Here is an 18,171-nt window from a genome sequence, read left to right as displayed (position 1 = left end):
AGCAGGAATAAGAGGATGGCTACGGCCAGCTGGTGGTGTGGTAATTGGGGCAGCTGGATTTCAAATGGTCAACTGTGTGGTTTGAGTCCCAAACCTAGTGGCTTGAAAAACATATTGAATGCATGTCCTCAATATCCCAATAGGAGGGGCCGGCAGGTGGCATGGTGGTTAAGGGTGCTGAACTCCCATGTGGCTGACCACGGTTTGAGTCCTGGACCTGGCAGCTTGCTTTCTCACTTCTCACTTCCCCTTTCTCTCTCTCTCCCCCTCACTATGTCCTTCTCTGGTCAAATTAAAATAAGTAAATAAAATAAAAAAGTTAAATAAAATAATTCTTTTTTTGGAGAGGTTTTTGCTATAGGGTACGTGCACTCACCAGAGAGAGAGAGAGAAACAGAAAGCGAGAAATCACCCTCCAGGGGGGATGGCCACATGGCAATTCCTTCTCCTCCATTCTCCTCTCGGGATCTTGGGCACGCACGCACACGCGCCCGGTATGAGTTTTAAGTCACTGGGTCCGGGACGCGAACCGTGGTCGACTACATGGGAGTCCAGCAACATAGTCATTATGCTAACTGCTGGTTCCAATAAAATAATTCTTTTACAGAAATCCCAATAGGAGAAATGGAGGAGGAGGGATTGTGTTATGACTACTTTCCCACTCTCCTCTGCCCACCTCCTCTCAAGTCAATTGGTCTCTATCCAGCAAGCACACATGCCCTCTAGCAAATTGAAAAAAAAAAAAATAGAATTCTTCAGAAAGTTCATGGTGGGGGCTAGCAGGTGGCATGGTAGTTAAAGCAGCTGGATTTCCACATGGCCAACTGCGATTCCAGTTGCAGACCTAGCGGGTTGAAACTCACGCTGGGCATGTATGCATATATGCCTTCCCAAAATCCTGAGATGAGAATGGAGGAGAATGGATCGCAGTATGGCCATACTCCCTAGGGGATGATTTCTCACTTTTCCTCTCTCTGTATCTCTTTGTCTCTCTCCTCTCTGGCAAGTGCAAGCTCCCTATGGCAAAAACCTGAAAACAAAGTTCATGGAAAGTATTATGAAAAAATCCTATACATTGATTTGAAAAATTTTTTTTTCACGAAATAAACTCATAATAACCTATTACAGCTATTTGAGATGATAAAAGCAAAGCCTGTTAAAAATCATTGAAAGACTTGGGAAATTATTTTAAATAAGCAATAGCATATAATGAAAAAAAAACTTATTACAACATGTGTGAGTAGAATCTAGTTTGAGGCACTAGAAAGAATACGACATCACTTCGAAAAGAAAGACTCAATCAGAGTACATGAATTCTGAGCAAACTGAAACAAGAACAAATGCTGAATTTATGGTGAAGCTTGGGTGGGAATGAAATCATTTATGCTTTACAAAAAGTTGATGGGGACAATGCCCCAAAGAAATAAGCAACTTATAAATGGATAACTCATTGTAAGAAGAGGTAAAATGATGTTGAAGATGACACTGGTAATGAAGACCATTCACATCAATTGTGAGGATAAAATTAATTTTGTGCTCTAAATAAAGAGAAGCAATGATTAATAGAAGAAACAATAGCCAACACCATACATATCTCAACTGGTTCAATTTACACAATTCTGACTGAAAAGTAAAACTGAACAAACTCTGCTCGAAGGATACCAAAACTGTTGGGGCCAGATCACTTAAAGACAAGAGCAGAGCTTTCAATGGAAAATTTTAAACAAATGTGATTTAGATCCCAAAGTATTGAAAAATTGTAACAAGAGATAACACAAGTATGATCCTAAAATTTTTTACTTGTCCTTTAATATCAACTTAATTGTTACCTCTTGTGAGAAAACTTTCCTGCCATTCCATTTAACACACGCTTTCCCTTTGCTTTCTTTGCTAAGCCATTGTGTATTTCTCTGTCTTATATCCCTACACTTTCTTCGAATTGGAAGCCTCATTTATGTAGCTTGGATATTAAATAAACTATATTTAATTAAACATTTAAATAAACTATATTTATTTAAACATTTAAAAAACAGATGAGTTTTGGGACCAGTAGGTGGTGTGGCAGTTAAGGCACTGGATTCTAACACGTTCAACCATGGTTTGAGTCCTGGACGGGGAAGCTTGAAAATCATGCTGGCACGTATGGGTGTGTCCCAAGTCCCAAGAAGAGAATGGAGGAGAAGGGATACTGTGGCCATTGCGGGAAGGGTGATTTCTCATTTTCCCTTAGTAGCTGTCTTCTTGCCAGTGAGTGCACACCCTATTGTAAAAACAAACAAAAAATAATAAAGGTGAGTTTGTACTTTGGTAAGTCTATCACTTGAGAAGTTAGAGTTAGGTACTGCCCTGATTCTATTACTCTCTTACTTTTTTTATAAAAGAATTTAGGTAGCCCAGAGCCACAGTCTCTGGGTAGCAATTCACAGATTATCATTTTATAAACAAAATAATTAATTTTATTTATTATTATTAAAATTTGCTATAGGGCATGGCACTCACCTAGAGATAGAGCAAGCGACAGAGGGGGAAAGAAAGCCACCAGGTCTGGGACTCGAACAGTGCACAGTCTTGAGAGTACATCGCCTTAATCGCTACGCCACTTGCTGGCTCTTTATCTGCTTTATAAAATTAATATTCTGCACTCTATTATCCATCATCTAACGGGTGAGGAAACTGAGGATCAGAGATAATGTATAGTCAGGCTCTTACACAATTAATGACTAAGAGCAACGAGATTTTGGGCTCCTAGGCAGGGATTGACCTCTAGAAACCTACTTAGTTCTAAAATGTTTTAATCCACCCAGTTAACAAAAACGAAGGAGCTAGGCAAAGAAACGGCGGAAGAGACGGGACTCAAGAGGACAAAAGAAAAAAAAAAACAAAAAAAAACAGCCGAGGGGAAAAGGAACGTCCCAGTATTCCACGAATTACAAGTAAACTTCCTGTCCCGGGTAAACTTCCGGAATCAACATCAGAAAGACCCAATCAGAACCTTTCTGCAGGAGCCAATGGGAGAGCACATTACAAAGAGCCAATCGCGGCGGCGCTGTCACTGTTATGGGCCTGTCATAGCGCCGGCGTCGTGGTGCGGCCTCGCTTCTAGCCGCACCTCCAGGCGCGCAGGCCGCACCGTAGGGCGAGCGTGCGGGTCGGCGCCGCGGCCGCCTCGGGGCCTGGGCGCAGCCGCTCCTCCACTACGGCCGTCTCGGAGGGGCCCGAGATGCAGCCGCCGGGCCCGCCCCCGGCCTATGTTCCCACTAACGGGGACTTCACCTTTGTCTCCTCAGCAGACGCGGAAGGTGAGGCCGAGTCCCTGGAGGGGCTGCCACCCCGGAGCACGCCGGGTCTGACGCGGTGGGGTCTTTGGTGCCTAGGCGCTGTGGCCGGGTGCGGACGGGCAGGAAGCTGACCGGTGACTCCAGCCAGTACGCCTGCTGGACCTTCCGAGAGGCCCGAGTGGCCGAGGGGGTGGGGAGCTGTCTTGAAAAGCATCCACTCAGCGGAGCAGCTCCTTGCTCTCCCCACATTGTCTGGTGGCAGGTTTTTCTGGGAGGACTATTCACCTCAAGTGCTCCCACGGAATCCTAAAGTTTTATTTCTAGAATAACTCGCTGTATTTGTAAAAGGGACGGTTAGATTGGCCAAGGAAGTATCAACGAGAGCAAGCAAGGAGAGCCTTGGTCCTCTGTTGCTTATGGATAGTATACCCTCTTTTTTTTTGGGGGGGGGGTAATATTTTTACTTTAGGGCGCGTGCACTCGCCAGAAAGACGGAGACAGAAACCGAGAGAAATCATCCCCCGGGATGGCCACGCCGCAATCCCTTCTCCTCCATTCTCTCGGCATCTTGAGCACACATGCGCCCAGTGTGAGTTTAAGCCACCGGGTCCGGGACTTGAACCGTGGTCCAAGCGACATGGGAGTCCAGCGGACATAGCCATTACACCATCTGCTGGTCTCTCAATAGATCACTTTTTATTTTTATTTTTTCGGGGATTACATCCGGCACTACAAATCCAGACTTCCCTCGAGAAGTTTGTGTTTTTTGTTGAATTTGATGTCTTGTCTGGTTTCCACTTTTCATCCCATTTTATAGTGTTTGACCTTAATATTCAGAGCAGCAGAGCCAACCAAGCCAGGTATATCTCAAACTTCTCTTAATCTAGCGAGGTGACCCCCAATAACTTTTTACAGATTTTCTTGTATGTTTTGAGGAATCATCTGTGCACTCTAGAGATTTTTCCTATAGTGCAAGAAAATGCTTTTTCCTCTTCTCAGCTCCTTAACCAACTCCTTGTTACCTGAATCTTCCTTTCTGCTAGTTATCAGTTTACTGCCTGAAATTTCACTTTCGAAGGACCTAGATTTTCCTCAGAAATCTGATTTCATAGTGCATTGGCTAGTATAAGTTATTTTCCTGCTTTCTTTTGTTCTTCTTGTTTTGCTGTTTAGTAGTGTTGTCTTTTGTTGTTGGTTGGTTGGTTGTTTGCTTTTATTTAATAGTATCTGTGGTCCAGCAGGTAGTGTTTAGGTTAAGGCTCTGGATCCCAAATGGTTGACTGTGTGGTTGAGTCCCTACCCTGGGCTTGACAGTCACACCAGACGTCTGTTGTAGTGCCAAAAATCCCAAGAGGAGACTGGAGGAGGAATTGAGATGTAGCCTTCCCCTTGTGGGGGTGATGTTTCACTTTACCCCCTGTTACTGCACATAGCCTATAAGCAAAAACAAAAAAAGAAAAAAAATATTGGTATTGGTGAACTTACTTCTGATCTAGTGGTAAAGGGAACTGGATCCCACTTGGTAGACCTGGGCTGGAATCCCAGCCCCTGTGGTTTGAAAATCACCTCTGGCACATGTGTGAATACCCAAGACTGGATGGAGAAATAGAGGAAAAGGGATGATTGTGGGTGACAATTCTCCATTGAGAAGTGTTTTTTCTCTCTGTCTCTGGCAGGTGCACTAAGCCATTAGGTAGTTTTTAAAAATGGCATTGGTTGGGACTAGCAGATGGTGTAATGGTTACATCACTGGACTCCCACGTAATAGGCCGTGGTTCAAGTCCCAAACCTAGTGGCTTAAAACTCACACTGGAGGGACCAGCAGTTGGCGTAATGGCTATGTTACTGGACTCCCATGTAGTCGACTGTGAGTCTAGTCCTGGACCTGGTGACTTAAACTCACACCAGGCGCGGGCGCGTGCATGCCCAAGATCCTGGGAGGAGAATGGAGAAGGGATTGTGGCATAGCCATACCCCCTGGGGGGTGATTTCTCAGTTTCCGTCTCTTTGTCTCTGTCTCTCTTTCTGTCGAGTATACACACCCTATAGCAAAAACCTCTCAAAAAAAAAAATCTTTCCAAAAGAATACAATGTTTGGGGTCAGCCCTTAGCACAGCTGTTAAGTACTATTCATAAGGAACTGAATTCCTCATGATAAAATTGTGTAGAAGTACACATACAAATGGACACATGTAGAACTGGTGAAATCTGGGATAGCAGGTGGCATGGAAGTTAAGGCAGCTGGATCCCGTGTGGCTTATTGAGCAGTTTGAATATGGACCTGGCAGCTTGAAAAATAAGCTGGGCATTTGTGTTTATATGCCCCAAATGTGTTTATAAACACCCAAATGGTGTTTTCCTCCATTTCTCCATCCAGTCCAGAGAATGGAGATGGGATTACAGTGTGGACATCCTACACCAGGAGGCAGGGGATGGTGGTGGTGGTGGTGGTGGTGGTGGGGTAGTGGTGTTTTCTCTTTCTCTTCTGTTTCGGGTCTGCCCATGCACCATGTAGCAAAAACAAAAACAAAACCTGGCAGAATCTGACTCATTGTACCAGTGCATTGTCTGTGCATTTTACCTGTATCAGTATTCTGATTTTGATAGTTATATGGGATGATACCATTGGGGAAGCTGGGCTAAAGGTATCTATGACCTCTCTGTACTACTTTTGCAACTTTCTGTGAATCTACAATTTTTCAAAATAAAAAAGGCTCACAACAAAAGGGATTTCTGTTAAATAACTACTTTATGCCCAAACGGGATAGTTTTTCTAACCATTAGCTCAGAAGTTTTTATTAATTGATTTTAATTATGTTAACTGTGAAAATTTATGGACAGTATTAAATAGTTAGGCTACTAAAACCTTAAGCAAAAATAATACAAATATAAAGATAACCCAAGACACAGTTTTATACAAGGCTTTGAGAAAACATTTTCTTATGGAGGAGTAACTTGGTCAAGCTCCAATATACACCTGATGATTGCAGAATAATTCTGCATGTGTATTATTTATCTCTCTATGATTATGCACATGTATTATTTCTTTTTTTAAGAATTACTTACTTAAGTCTATTTGTTATTGTTATTTTTTAATTTAACCAGAAAGAGAGAGAGAGAGAGAAAAGGAAAGCGAGAAAGCAAGCCATGAGGTCCAGGACTCGAACCATGGTCAGCCATGTGGGAATCCAGCACCCTTATCCACTACACCACCTGCCAGCCCCATGCACATGTATTATTTTTCTCTCTCTCTCTCTCTTTTTTTTTTTTGTTGTTAGTTTTTTGTCATAGTGGGTGAGTACATTCACTGGAGAAGGATAGAGAGCGAAAGTGAGAAATCACCCCTAGGGTGGATGGGAATACTACAATCCCTTCTCCATTCTCCTCTTGAGATTTTGAGCACATACAGACATGTGTCTGGTGTGCTTTCCAAGCTGCTGGTCCAGGGCTCAAACCATGGTCAACTATGTGGAGTCCACCGTGCCACCTGTTGCCCCTTTGGTTCCTTTTAAATCCACTTATATTTATTATAGTAAAAAGGAATTTTAACTTACCATTTTTACCATCTGGTCACACATCCTAGGGTTGACAACCAGGCTAACTGGTTCTTACTCTGGTTTAACTTAAGTCAGCTGTGCTTCTGGGGTGATTATTTTTTTCCCCTAAATCTTTTACCTTATTCTCTAACACTATACTTGTTAACTTGCTAACATGTCAGGGTAGCTACCAATTTTTTGGACTTTTCTGTTGCTTTTGCTTTTTTTCCCTACCCACACCTAATCATGTCTTGGATGTAGTACAGAAAGTGTCAAACTGCTGTTACTGTCTGTGGCATTCCTATTTGTGTCCTTAATATGTGCCTGTTGCTTTGCACAAAGCAGAAGGTACTACAAAATTTCTAAGGTAAAAGTGCAATTTAGGGTGGGATCAGCAGTTGGCGTAATGCTGTGTTGCTGGACTCCCATGTATTTGACTGCAGTTTGAGTCCCAGACCTGGTGGCTTAAACTCACGCCGGGCACGTGTGCGTGCGTGCCCCAAGATCCCAAAAGGAGAATGGACGAGAAGAGATTGAGGTGTGACCATCCCCCACCCCCGCCAGGGTGTGTCTTTCTGTCTCTCTCTGTCTTTCTGGTTAGCACACGTGCCCTATAGCAAAAACCTCTAAAAACAAACAAACAAACAAACAAAAAATTAACAAAAATAAGTGCAATTTAGAAGATGTGGGATCCATGCTATGATAAACTGCTAAGCATACATAGTTCTATAGCACAGCATTCTTTAGGACTATAATTTATATGTCCTTTTTTGGTTTAAAGATCTTAAATGTAAACTTTTCTAGAGGCCAGGACACGGTTAAGGCTCTTTTTAGCCTCATAATTTCAAAACCTCTAATATTACTGCTGTACTAATGACTTCTTGATCTAAATCTTTATGTTAAATCAAGAAAAGTCACTTTATAACTATAAGAAGTGAAATTTTGGGGGACCAGCAGATGGCGTTATGGTTACATTGCTGGACTCCGATGTAGTCAACTGTGGTTTGAGTCCCAGGTTCTGTGGCTTAAAACTCATGCTGGGATGGCACCAGCAATTAGCATAATGGCTATGTCACTGAACTCCCATGTAGTCGACTGCGGTTCGAATCCCAGACTCAGTGGCTTAAACTCACAGTGGGAGCATGTGTATGCATGCCCAAGATCCCAAGAGGAGATGGAAGAGAAGGGATTGTGGCATGGCCATCCCCCCGGGGGGGTGATTTCTCACTTTCTCTCTGTCTCTGTCTTTCTGGCAAGCATTCGCACCCTATAGCAAAAACCTCTCCAAAAAAAAAAACTCATGCTGAGCATGTGTACATGCATGCCCAGAATCCCAAGAGGAGAATGGAGAAGGGATTGTATGTGGCCATCCCCACTGGGGAGAGTGGTGATTTCTTGCTTTCTGTCTCAGTCTCTCTCTGTCTCTCTAGTGAGTGCATATGCCCTATAGCAAAAATCTCTCTTTAAAAAAAATGAAAGCAGATGGCATAATGGTTATGTCGCTGGACTCCTACATAGGTGACCATGATTCGAATCCTGGGCCCAGTAGTTTAAAATTCACTCTAGGCGTGTGTGCACGCATGTCCAAGGTCCCAAGATAAGAACAGAGAAGGAATTGTGATGTGGCCATCCCCCCGGTGGGTGATTTCTTCGTACTTTCTGTCTCTTTGTCCTCTGTTTCTCTGGCCAGCACATGTTCCAATAGCAAAAATTGCTCTAAAACTAACTAAATTAATTAATTAATTAAATTTTAGTTAAATTCTATTGCTTCCATTTTTCTTTTCTTTTTTTTGGTGGGGGGAGCGGGTTTTTTTTTCTTTGTTTGTTTTTTTGCTATAGGGCGTGTGCGCTCGCCAGAGAGAGAGAGACAGAAAACGAGAAATCACCCCTCCAGGAGGGATGGCCACACTACAGTCCCTTCTCCTCCATTCTGCTCTCGGGATCTTGGGCATGCACACACACACGCCCATCGTGAGTTTAAGCCACCTGGTCTGGGACTTGAACCATGGTCGACTACATGAAAGTTCAGTGACATAGCCATTACATTAACTGCTGGTCTCTTCATTTTCAACTTAGATTAGCACAAAAAAGCAGAAAGTCATTCTGAGAATATTTTTACTACAAGAATTCTTTGACAGCGTTTGTAGAGACTACTTTTAAACTTTAGGTAAGAAATGACAGTGAATTCCAGAGTACTTGGATTTTATCTCTAGCTAAATAATTCCCCTTATAAATGGGGCTGGCAGGTGGTGGGGAGGTTGAGGTGCTGGACTCCCATGGTCAACCATGGTTCAAGTCCTGGACCTGGTGGCTTGATTTCTCACTTTCCCTCTTCTTGTCAAATTGAAAAATGATAATAATAAATAATTATTTAAAAAATAATAATTCCCCTCATAAAGACTCCTGTGATGTGTAACTTGGAAAGAACTTTGAATAGGAAACTGGGGCCCCAAAGATACAAATGATTTGCTACATTAATTAGTACTCAAGCCAGGATTGAGTTTCTGAATATAAACTTGTTATAATTACTTGCAGGAATTTTCACAACCAGGCCAGGATGTGAGTCACAATTGAGCCACTCATTGAAGTTTAAGCCAAAAATTCTAATGGTAGTTTTTAAGAACTAACCTAGAATTTAAAGTACTGTATAAATTAAGCCCTTTATATTATAGATGAAAAACCTAGTTTTGTTTTTTAAAGGGTGTTAGCTTTAGTATTGGAGATAATCTCCAGAGAGGGAGGATCTGTTTAAAGTGTTCTAGTTTGCTATTGCCAAAATTGTTTCTCTGAAGTACCACTCCATTTGAGTTAGCAACGTTGATGGCATTTACAAGGCATATCATCTGGTCCTGCAGATGTGTGTTTTTTTTCTTCTTCTTCTTAATTCCTATGTGACCTCAAGCAAATCCTTAACTAATTTTAATATTTTTTAACCAGAAAAATGTGGCCCTTTTTCTACCATAATTATCTGTAACCCCTAAGACACTATGCAGACCATGCATTGCATTTTACTTTGTTTATTTTTAGTGTCACATTGTGCTTGCACTTGCCCATATAGACAGAAAGTACCCCCCCCCCCAGTGGGTCGCAGCTGCAGTCCTTTTTCCTCCATTTCTCCTGCACTCACCAGAGATGGAGGGAGAAAGCACCCCCAATGGGGCATGGTCCTGCTATAATTTCCTCTTCATGGTTTTTTCATTCTATCAGAATTTTGGGCCACATAGGCATATGCACCCAGCATGTTTTCCAAGTATTCAAACTGTGATCAGCCATGTGGAATCCTGCTTGTTTTTGTTTTTGTTTTCGTTTTTAAGATAGGTTTTTGCTATAGGGCATGTGTGCTTGCCAGAGAGACAGAGAGACAGGCAATGAGAAATCACTCCCCAAGGGGGATAGACACACTACAATCCCTACTCCATTTTCTTCTTGGGATTTTAGGTACTCATGTACATGCACTTCGTGTGAGATTTAAACCACCAGATCTGGGACTGAGACCATTATCAACTACCTGGGAATCCAACAATGCAACCGTTACACCATCTTCTAGTCCTGGAATCCTGTTTTCTTAACCACTAAGCTAGGGGTTGGTCCTGGAATTATTTTTAAATATAGGTAACTGAGGGACCAGCAGTTGGCATAATGGCTATGTCGCTGGACTCCTATGTAGTCACCTCGGTTCAAGTCCTGGACCTGGTAGCTTAAACACTGTGGGACACGTGTGTACGTGCCCAAGATCCTGAGAGGAAAATGGAGGAGAAGGGGTTGTGACATGGCCATCTCCCCTGGGGCGGTGATATCTTTCAGGTAACTGAATCTCTTTACCTCTTATTAAAGCTGACCTAAAAAAAGAAAGAAAGAAAAAAGAAAAAAATGCAGCCCTTTATTTTTACCAAAACCAAAGATGATTTTCTAAACTAAAAAGTTTATAATCAGATTTATGCAGAACTAAGCATTAATATAGGAAGCACTTAGTATAGATATTTGATGATTTAAATAGAAGAATAAAGAGAAAAAGTATCCTTTAGCAAATAAATTGTGTCTAATGGTTTATATATACACATAAATAAAATACATCTAAAGGGGATTTATATAATAACTTTTTTGAAGCACATAATTTATATAATAATGAAGATAATCCAAAATGTTATCATATGTATGTGTTTTCTATTTAAATTTATTTTTAGAGGTTTTTGTTATAGGGTGCGTGCACTCGCCAGAAAGATAGCCAGAGACAGAAAGACAGAAAGCAAGAAATCACCCCCCAAGGGGGATGTCCATGCTGCAATCCCTTCTCCTCCATTCTCCTCTCAGGATCCTGGGGCACGCATTCACATGCACCTGGCGTGAATTTAAGCCACCAGGTCCAGGACTTGAACCGCAGTTGGCTACATGGGAGTCCAGCGACATAGTCATTACATCAACTACTGGTCCCCTATTTAAATTTTTTTTGAGTGAAATATTTTGCTATAGGACGTGTGCACTCACGGGAGAGACAGAGAGCACTCATCTCTCCCCTCTCCCCAGGGGGAATGACCATGCTGCAGTCCCTTCTCCTTCATTTTCCTCTCGGGATTTTGGACACATACGCACACATGCCTAGCATGAGTTTTAAGTCGCAGGGTCTGGGACTCAAACCAGTCAACTATGTGGGAGGCCAGTGACATAACCATTACACCATCTGCTTGTCTCTCTATTTAAATTTTAAAGATTCTGGTACTGGTCTAGCCAACTAGCTGTGAAACATTTCATAAGTGTTTTTTTGTTTTTGTTTTGTTTTGTTTTATCATAGAGTGTGAGTCATCCCCAGAGAGAGACAGAGAAAGTGAGAGGTAATGTGAGAAATCAACCCCCACCCCGGGGAGGGGGAGGAGAATGGTCACACTGCTGTCTCTTCTCCACCATTCTCCTCTTGGGATTTTGGGTACGCACGCACACTTACCCAGTGTAATTTTTAAATCATCTGGTATGGGACATGAAGTGCAGTTAGCCATGTGGGAGTCCAGGACCTTAGCCACAATGCCAGCTGCTTGCCCCTCATAAGTTTTTTTTAACACTATCTTTTTTAAAATTTTAAAGTAAAAGATGATTTTAAACTATCAACTTTAACATTTAAAAATTAAATGCAAATAATTATTTTAGTTGAGAGTATGCTCATTTTGCTTAAGATTCACACATTTTTACCTTGGTTTATAGTGTTACCCTCTTTTTTCCTAAGATCTCAGTGGTTCAATAGCATCCCCAGACGTCAAATTAAACCTTGGTGGAGATTTTGTTAAAGAATCTACAGCAACTACATTTCTGAGACAGAGAGGGTATGGCTGGCTTTTGGAAGTTGAAGATGATGATCCTGAAGATAAAAAGCCACTCTTGTATGTAAAAATAATACATACTTTAAATTTTTTTAGAGCTAGCCTGTGGGATGATTATATTCTTTCATGTTATTTAAAGACTAATGTAAAAAATCTTAAACTTTTTGTCAAAATTTTCACTATCACTTAAAAACTACTTAAACTGTTCAAAATAAATAATGACAATGTTTTCTAACCTGTGGAATGACAAAATTAAAATGGTAGTTCTGTATCACTCACACACACATATACTCCACACTACTAGAGCTTCCCTGGGTCTATCAGCTATCTTAAGTAACTATGCAGTCTGAAAAAGCAGGGCTCTTAGGTGCTTTCTTTCTAAATTCTGGTTTATTGTTAATTAAGAGTTCCATAAAGAGGACCACTGCAAAGTCTCTTTGAGATAGGCATTCTAGAGCTGCCAGTGTGAGCAGGACTAGAGAAATTGTCACTTCGGAGTACTTGAAATTTTTTAATTATCATCTGAAAAAAATGATTAAAAGAAACAAAAAAATTAGTAATTTTAGAAAGAAGAACCTATAGCCTTATAAAATTGAGGCATTACTAAGTTATTTGTAGTAATTACTGGTTGATTAAGTGCTAAAACATCTATGTTTCTTAATATTAACATACCATATTTTATGAACTCTAAATTGCTATGGATTAATAGATGAAGTTATTTTATACGTTAAAAAAAGAGTCTAAGGTGACATAAAACTGGGACATCAAAGGGTTATTTCCTTGTAAGGACAAATGAGCAGCCCACCATTATAGAAAAGAGATAAGAAAGCTTGTTTCAGTTTGGCACTGGGTGGGATGTAGTAAGAAAAAATTTTCCATGCGAATTTAAACCCCATGTTGGTTCTCATACAGGTTTATAGTCTGAATTATCATTGTGGTCCCCAAAACTCTCAAACAAAAATTTTTATTTAAAGTTGTCTTAAATTGTTAGTGCCTCCAGGACACTGATAAAGGAAAGGCAGCTCTTGGAAGCCCTTGGTCTCACTCCAGACTAACAACATTTGTATGACACCAGCTATTGTGAGATTTGTCCCAACTTTAAAGATAATGAAGGGTTGAAAATGTAAAACTAAAATCAGTGATACATGGTACCTCAAATGCAAATGAGACTATAGTGTCAGATTTAAACTTTTCTTAAATTCTTTTTGTCTTAGTATTCAGATGTATGTGCCTTTTCATAATTTTTTATTTTTAAATTGTAGGGAAGAATTAGATATTGATCTAAAGGATATTTACTACAAAATCCGATGTGTTTTGATGCCAATGCCTTCACTTGGTTTTAATAGACAAGTGGTGAGAGACAATCCTGACTTTTGGGGTCCTCTGGCTGTTGTTCTATTCTTTTCAATGATATCATTATATGGACAGTTTAGGGTAAGTACATCTTTATTTTTTTTTTCCAATTAAAAAATTTTTTCCCACGCTTTTAGTTTATATCATAAAAGTCTTAAATATGTTAAGAGTTAAAAATTAAATATAGTCAAATATCACCTGTTATTGTCTTCTACTGTTCTCAAATCTGTTTCCTTCTTTCATTTATAGTTTTTAAAAAATGACTAATATAATTTTATTTATTTATTATTATTATTATTTTAAATTTGCTATAGGGACTGTGCACTCATCAGAAAGAAAAAGTGAGAAAGCAAGAAAGCAAACCACCTTTTTTGAGACTTGAACTGCAGTTGGCCATGTGGGAGTCCAGCACCTTAACCATCATGCCAGTTGCTGGCCCCCTACTTTCCTCTTTTAAAGACAGGATATTTAGAGTTTATGCAGATAATCCAGAGTAACTTCCTCATCTCAAGATCCTTAACATCCTGTACTGGTCTTGTTAATATTTACCCCTAGATCAGTAGTTTATATCAGTTGAGTCTGTTGAAGTGTTACAAAGACCATTGAAGATACTGAATGGGGGCTCTGGTCTCCTATGACCACCAGTCCTTCATCTAGTTTTATCTGTTTTTTTAAACATAATTATTTATTTAATTTTATTTATTATTATTTAATTTGATCGGGGGTGGGAGAGTAAGAAAGCAAGCCGCCAAGTTTGAGATTCATACTATGGCTGGCCATGGGGGATTCTAGCACCTTAACCACCACACCACATGCTGGCTCCAGTTTTATTTGTTTTATATAATCTCATTTGAACAAAGGGTTATAAGACTAAAAACAGGTTGTTATATCCCTCATAAAATGTTATTTGATTTGGATTTGCTTGATGTTTTCATGTGATTGCCTTGAGACCATGCATTTTGGGCAGGAATATCACAGAAGTGACTATGCTTTTTTCTGTATATAACAGGGGGTATATGCTGATATTATTACTGGTCATGTTAACCTTGATTACTTAGTTAGGGTGATGGATGGTATCTACTTATACTCTCTGCTGTAAAGTTAATGTTTTTCTCTTTATAATTAGTAAATCACTTGTGAAGATACTTTGTACCTATACACATATTCTGTTTCTATCAGTCTTTACCCTACTAATTTTAGCATCCATTGATGGATATTGCATGCAACAATTACTGAAATAGTGTTAACTGAACAGTGATTTTTTTTTTTTTTTTTTTTGAGAGAGAGATTTTTGCTCTAGGGCTTATATACTCACCAGAGAGAGAAAACAAGAAATCTCCCTCCCATCCCCGCAGGGGGGATGACCACACTGCAATCTCTTCTCTTCCATTCTCCTTTCAGGATTTTGGGCAAGCTACCGAGCCTGGGACTTGAACTGCAGTTGGCCATGTGGTAGTCCAGTGATATAACCACTGTGCTATCTTCTGGTCCCACTGAGCAGTGATTTTTCTGTTTCCCTCACTCTGTACATTTGTTAATTGGTACTCTTTTCAAGGAATAGCTGTTGCTTCTTTCTCATTACTTAATTCTGTTTTTTATTTCAGTGTAGACTGAAGGATACTTATTTTAGTGTCTGGATTATAATCCAGTACCATCATCATTTATTGCTCAGATTATTTCAGCTTTAGCTGTTGGGAACTCCATCAAGTTGCCTTCTGTCCTTTCAGCATATCCCATCCTTTTTTGATCACTTCCTTTCCTTTTCACTCCACAGTGTTTTAGGCCAGTCTTGTTTTTCTCTACCTCAGCTATGGAATCAACCATTTCTCTAGAGTCCTAGTTTCTTTAATTGGGGAACAATCTTTTTTTTTTTTTTTTTTCGCTATAGGACACGTGCGTTCGCCAGACAGACAGAGACATAGAGACAGAAAGCGAGAAATCACCCCCCAGGGGGGATGGTCACGCCGCAATCCCTTCTCCTCCATTCTCCTCTCGGGATCTTGGGCATGCACGCACACACGCCCGGCGTGAGTTTTAAACCACCGGGTCCGGGACGCGAACCGCGGTCGACTACGTGGGAGTCCAGCGACATAACCATTACGCTAACTGCTGGTTCCCTTGGGGAACAATCTTTAGAAACCGGGAATCTTTCTTCTATCATTACACTAAATCTTAGGAATTAAAATGATCTGACATGGGGGCCAGCAGGAGGCATGGTGGTTAAGGCACTGGTCTCCCACATGTCCAACCACTATTCAAGTCCCAGATCCAGAGGCTTGAAAACCATACCAGGTGTATGTTCCTAAAAAGGAGAATGGAGGAGAAAAGATTGCGGTGTCGCCATCCCTACTGGGGGTGATTTCTCACTTTGCCATTCTTTCTCTGACACACGCACATGCCCTACAGCAAAACTAAAAACAAAACAAAACTTATTTTTCATATCGTATTACTTGGATAGATATATAGTTAATACAAGTTTTAAAGACTTCCAAAGAAGATCAGTAACTTCTTCTGGGAATGAATTTTTCTTGCAGGATGGTATAAACCAAGGGATCAGAAATAAGTACTTGTGGGACCAGCAGTAAGCATAATGGCTGTGTTGCTGGACTCGTATGTAGTCGACCACGGTTCGTGTCCCAGACCCGGTGGCTTAAAACTCATGCCGGGTGCATGTGCGTGCGTGCCCAAGATCCCGAGAATGGAGGAGAAGGGATTGCAGCATGGCCATCCCCGCTGGGGGGTGATTTCTTGCTTTCTATCTCTCTGTCTCTCTCTGTCTATCTGGCGAGCGCACATGCCCTATAGCAAAAAAAAAAAAAAAGAAATAAGAACTTGTTATTTCATTTTATTCTTGCAATAATTTTGAAATATTGAGGTTTCCTTAGTCAATTAGTAGTTGTAGAATTTTCGGTTTGTATTTAAAATTGTATTACATGTTATATTCTTATTTAGTTTTGGAAAGTTAGCTTGAGAACCCACATAACTTCTCTATGACCCAGAATTGGGAATGCCAAAGTTGGCAGAGAATTGAGTTCCTGAAAAATTGTTATTTGGTACAAAAATACTAATTGTATGAATTTTTTTCACTTAAGGTGGTCTCATGGATTATAACCATTTGGATATTTGGTTCACTAACAATTTTCTTACTGGCCAGAGTTCTTGGTGGAGAAGTAAGTAGTTAATTTTGAAAATACTCTTTGTTTTTCTAGTGAACTTATTTTGGATACTGCAGATACCATTATTAGCTATACTCATTATGTAACTATTAACTCAATTACTTTTAAGTTAATGTTTGTAATTCCTTTAAGATGTTTAAAATGATCAACATATTCGTTTCATGCTGATTTGATAAAGTTATGAGAACTGAAAAGGAAAAGTAAGATTTCATCCCAGTTATCAAGTAATGTATAGCATGCAATTTATTCTCTGGTACAGTAGTTTTCAAACTTTTTGGTCTCAGGTCGCCAAACAGTTTTTTCTTTTTGTTTTTCTTTTTAGAGAGCTAGACTCTTGGGGCCATCAGGTGGTGTGGTGGTTAAGGGGTCTGGACTCCCACATGGCAGATCACGGTTCGAGTCTCCGACCTGGTGGCTTTCTCACTTTCTCTCTCTCTCTCTCGCTCTCTCTCTCACTTTGCCCCTCTCTGGTCAAATTTAAAAAATAAACAAAGTAAGTTAAATAAAAAAATTCTTTAAAAAAAAAAAAAGAGTTAGGCTCTTGTCATACCTTGATCTCCTGCCTCAGTGTTCTAGCAAGGACAGTAAGCATATAACACTACACTTAGTTTTTTCTTTAACTTCTTTTTTTTCCTTTTTGGTCTGAAGATGCATATGCTTACCAAAGAGAGAGAAGGCATCCCCTAATAGGGTGTGATCATGCCACAGTCCTTTTTCCTCTATTTCTCCATCCCTTTAGGATTTTGGGCATTCACACATATGTATCCAGCATGTTTTTCAATCTTCTGGGGCTGGGATTCAAGTAATCAGCAATGTGGGATACCTGGTTTTTAGGTTGGACCTGTACTGAAGCCCAAGACACCAATTTTTTAAAAAAGGAATCATTTACTTAATTTTATTTATTCATTCACTTATTTTAATTTGACCAGAGAGACACGGAGAGAGAGAGAGAGAGAGAGAGAGAGAGAGAGAGAGAGAGAGAGGGAGAGAGAGGAAGTAAGAAAGCAAGGTACCAGGTCTGGGACTCAAACTGTGCTCAGCCATGTGGGAGTATCTAGCACTTTAACCACCACACCACTTATTGGTCCCCTGAGCCACCCATATTTTCTCAGTCTCCAGAACAGGAGCATTTTAGTGGTGTGTACTACCAAGGCTAGGCCAGGATTTCTTTATATGGGTTATATTTTCAGTATATATCATGTTAGAAATTTAAAAATTTAAAATATTTATTGATATAAAACTAATAGTAAACCTGGGACCAACATATGGCATAATTGTTAGGTTGCTGAACACCCACATCCACTATGGTTCAAGTCCCAGACCTGGTGGCTTAAAACTCATGCACGCATACATTCCTAAAATCCCGAGAAGAGAATGAAAGAGAAGAGATTGCATCGTGGCCATCCCCCCTGTGGTGTGATTTCTTGCTTTCTGTCTCTCTTTCTCTGTTTCTCCACTGAGCACACACGCCCTATAGCAAAAATCTCTCTTTTTTTTTTTTTTTGAGAGGTTTTTTGCT

General features: G+C 40.3%; 1 protein-coding gene across 1 annotated transcript in view; it reads left to right on the top strand.

Annotated features, from left to right (window-relative positions):
• Nucleotides 1-3,087: 3,087 nt before the first annotated feature.
• YIPF4 (Yip1 domain family member 4) overlaps nucleotides 3,088-18,171 on the top strand; it is a 29,616-nt gene continuing 14,532 nt past the window's right edge. The window contains exons 1-4 of the mRNA XM_006168804.3: nucleotides 3,088-3,299; nucleotides 12,030-12,183; nucleotides 13,386-13,557; nucleotides 16,569-16,646. Coding sequence (XP_006168866.1) covers nucleotides 3,221-3,299; nucleotides 12,030-12,183; nucleotides 13,386-13,557; nucleotides 16,569-16,646 — 483 coding nt within the window. The 5' untranslated portion in view covers nucleotides 3,088-3,220. The remainder of the gene's footprint in view (nucleotides 3,300-12,029; nucleotides 12,184-13,385; nucleotides 13,558-16,568; nucleotides 16,647-18,171) is intronic.

Source organism: Tupaia chinensis, unplaced genomic scaffold, assembly GCF_000334495.1.
Source record: "Tupaia chinensis unplaced genomic scaffold, TupChi_1.0 Scaffold146177_1, whole genome shotgun sequence".
Taxonomy (NCBI): domain Eukaryota; kingdom Metazoa; phylum Chordata; class Mammalia; order Scandentia; family Tupaiidae; genus Tupaia; species Tupaia belangeri.
Note: the sequence above shows the minus strand (reverse complement) of the source record. Positions and strands in the feature narration are given on the sequence as shown.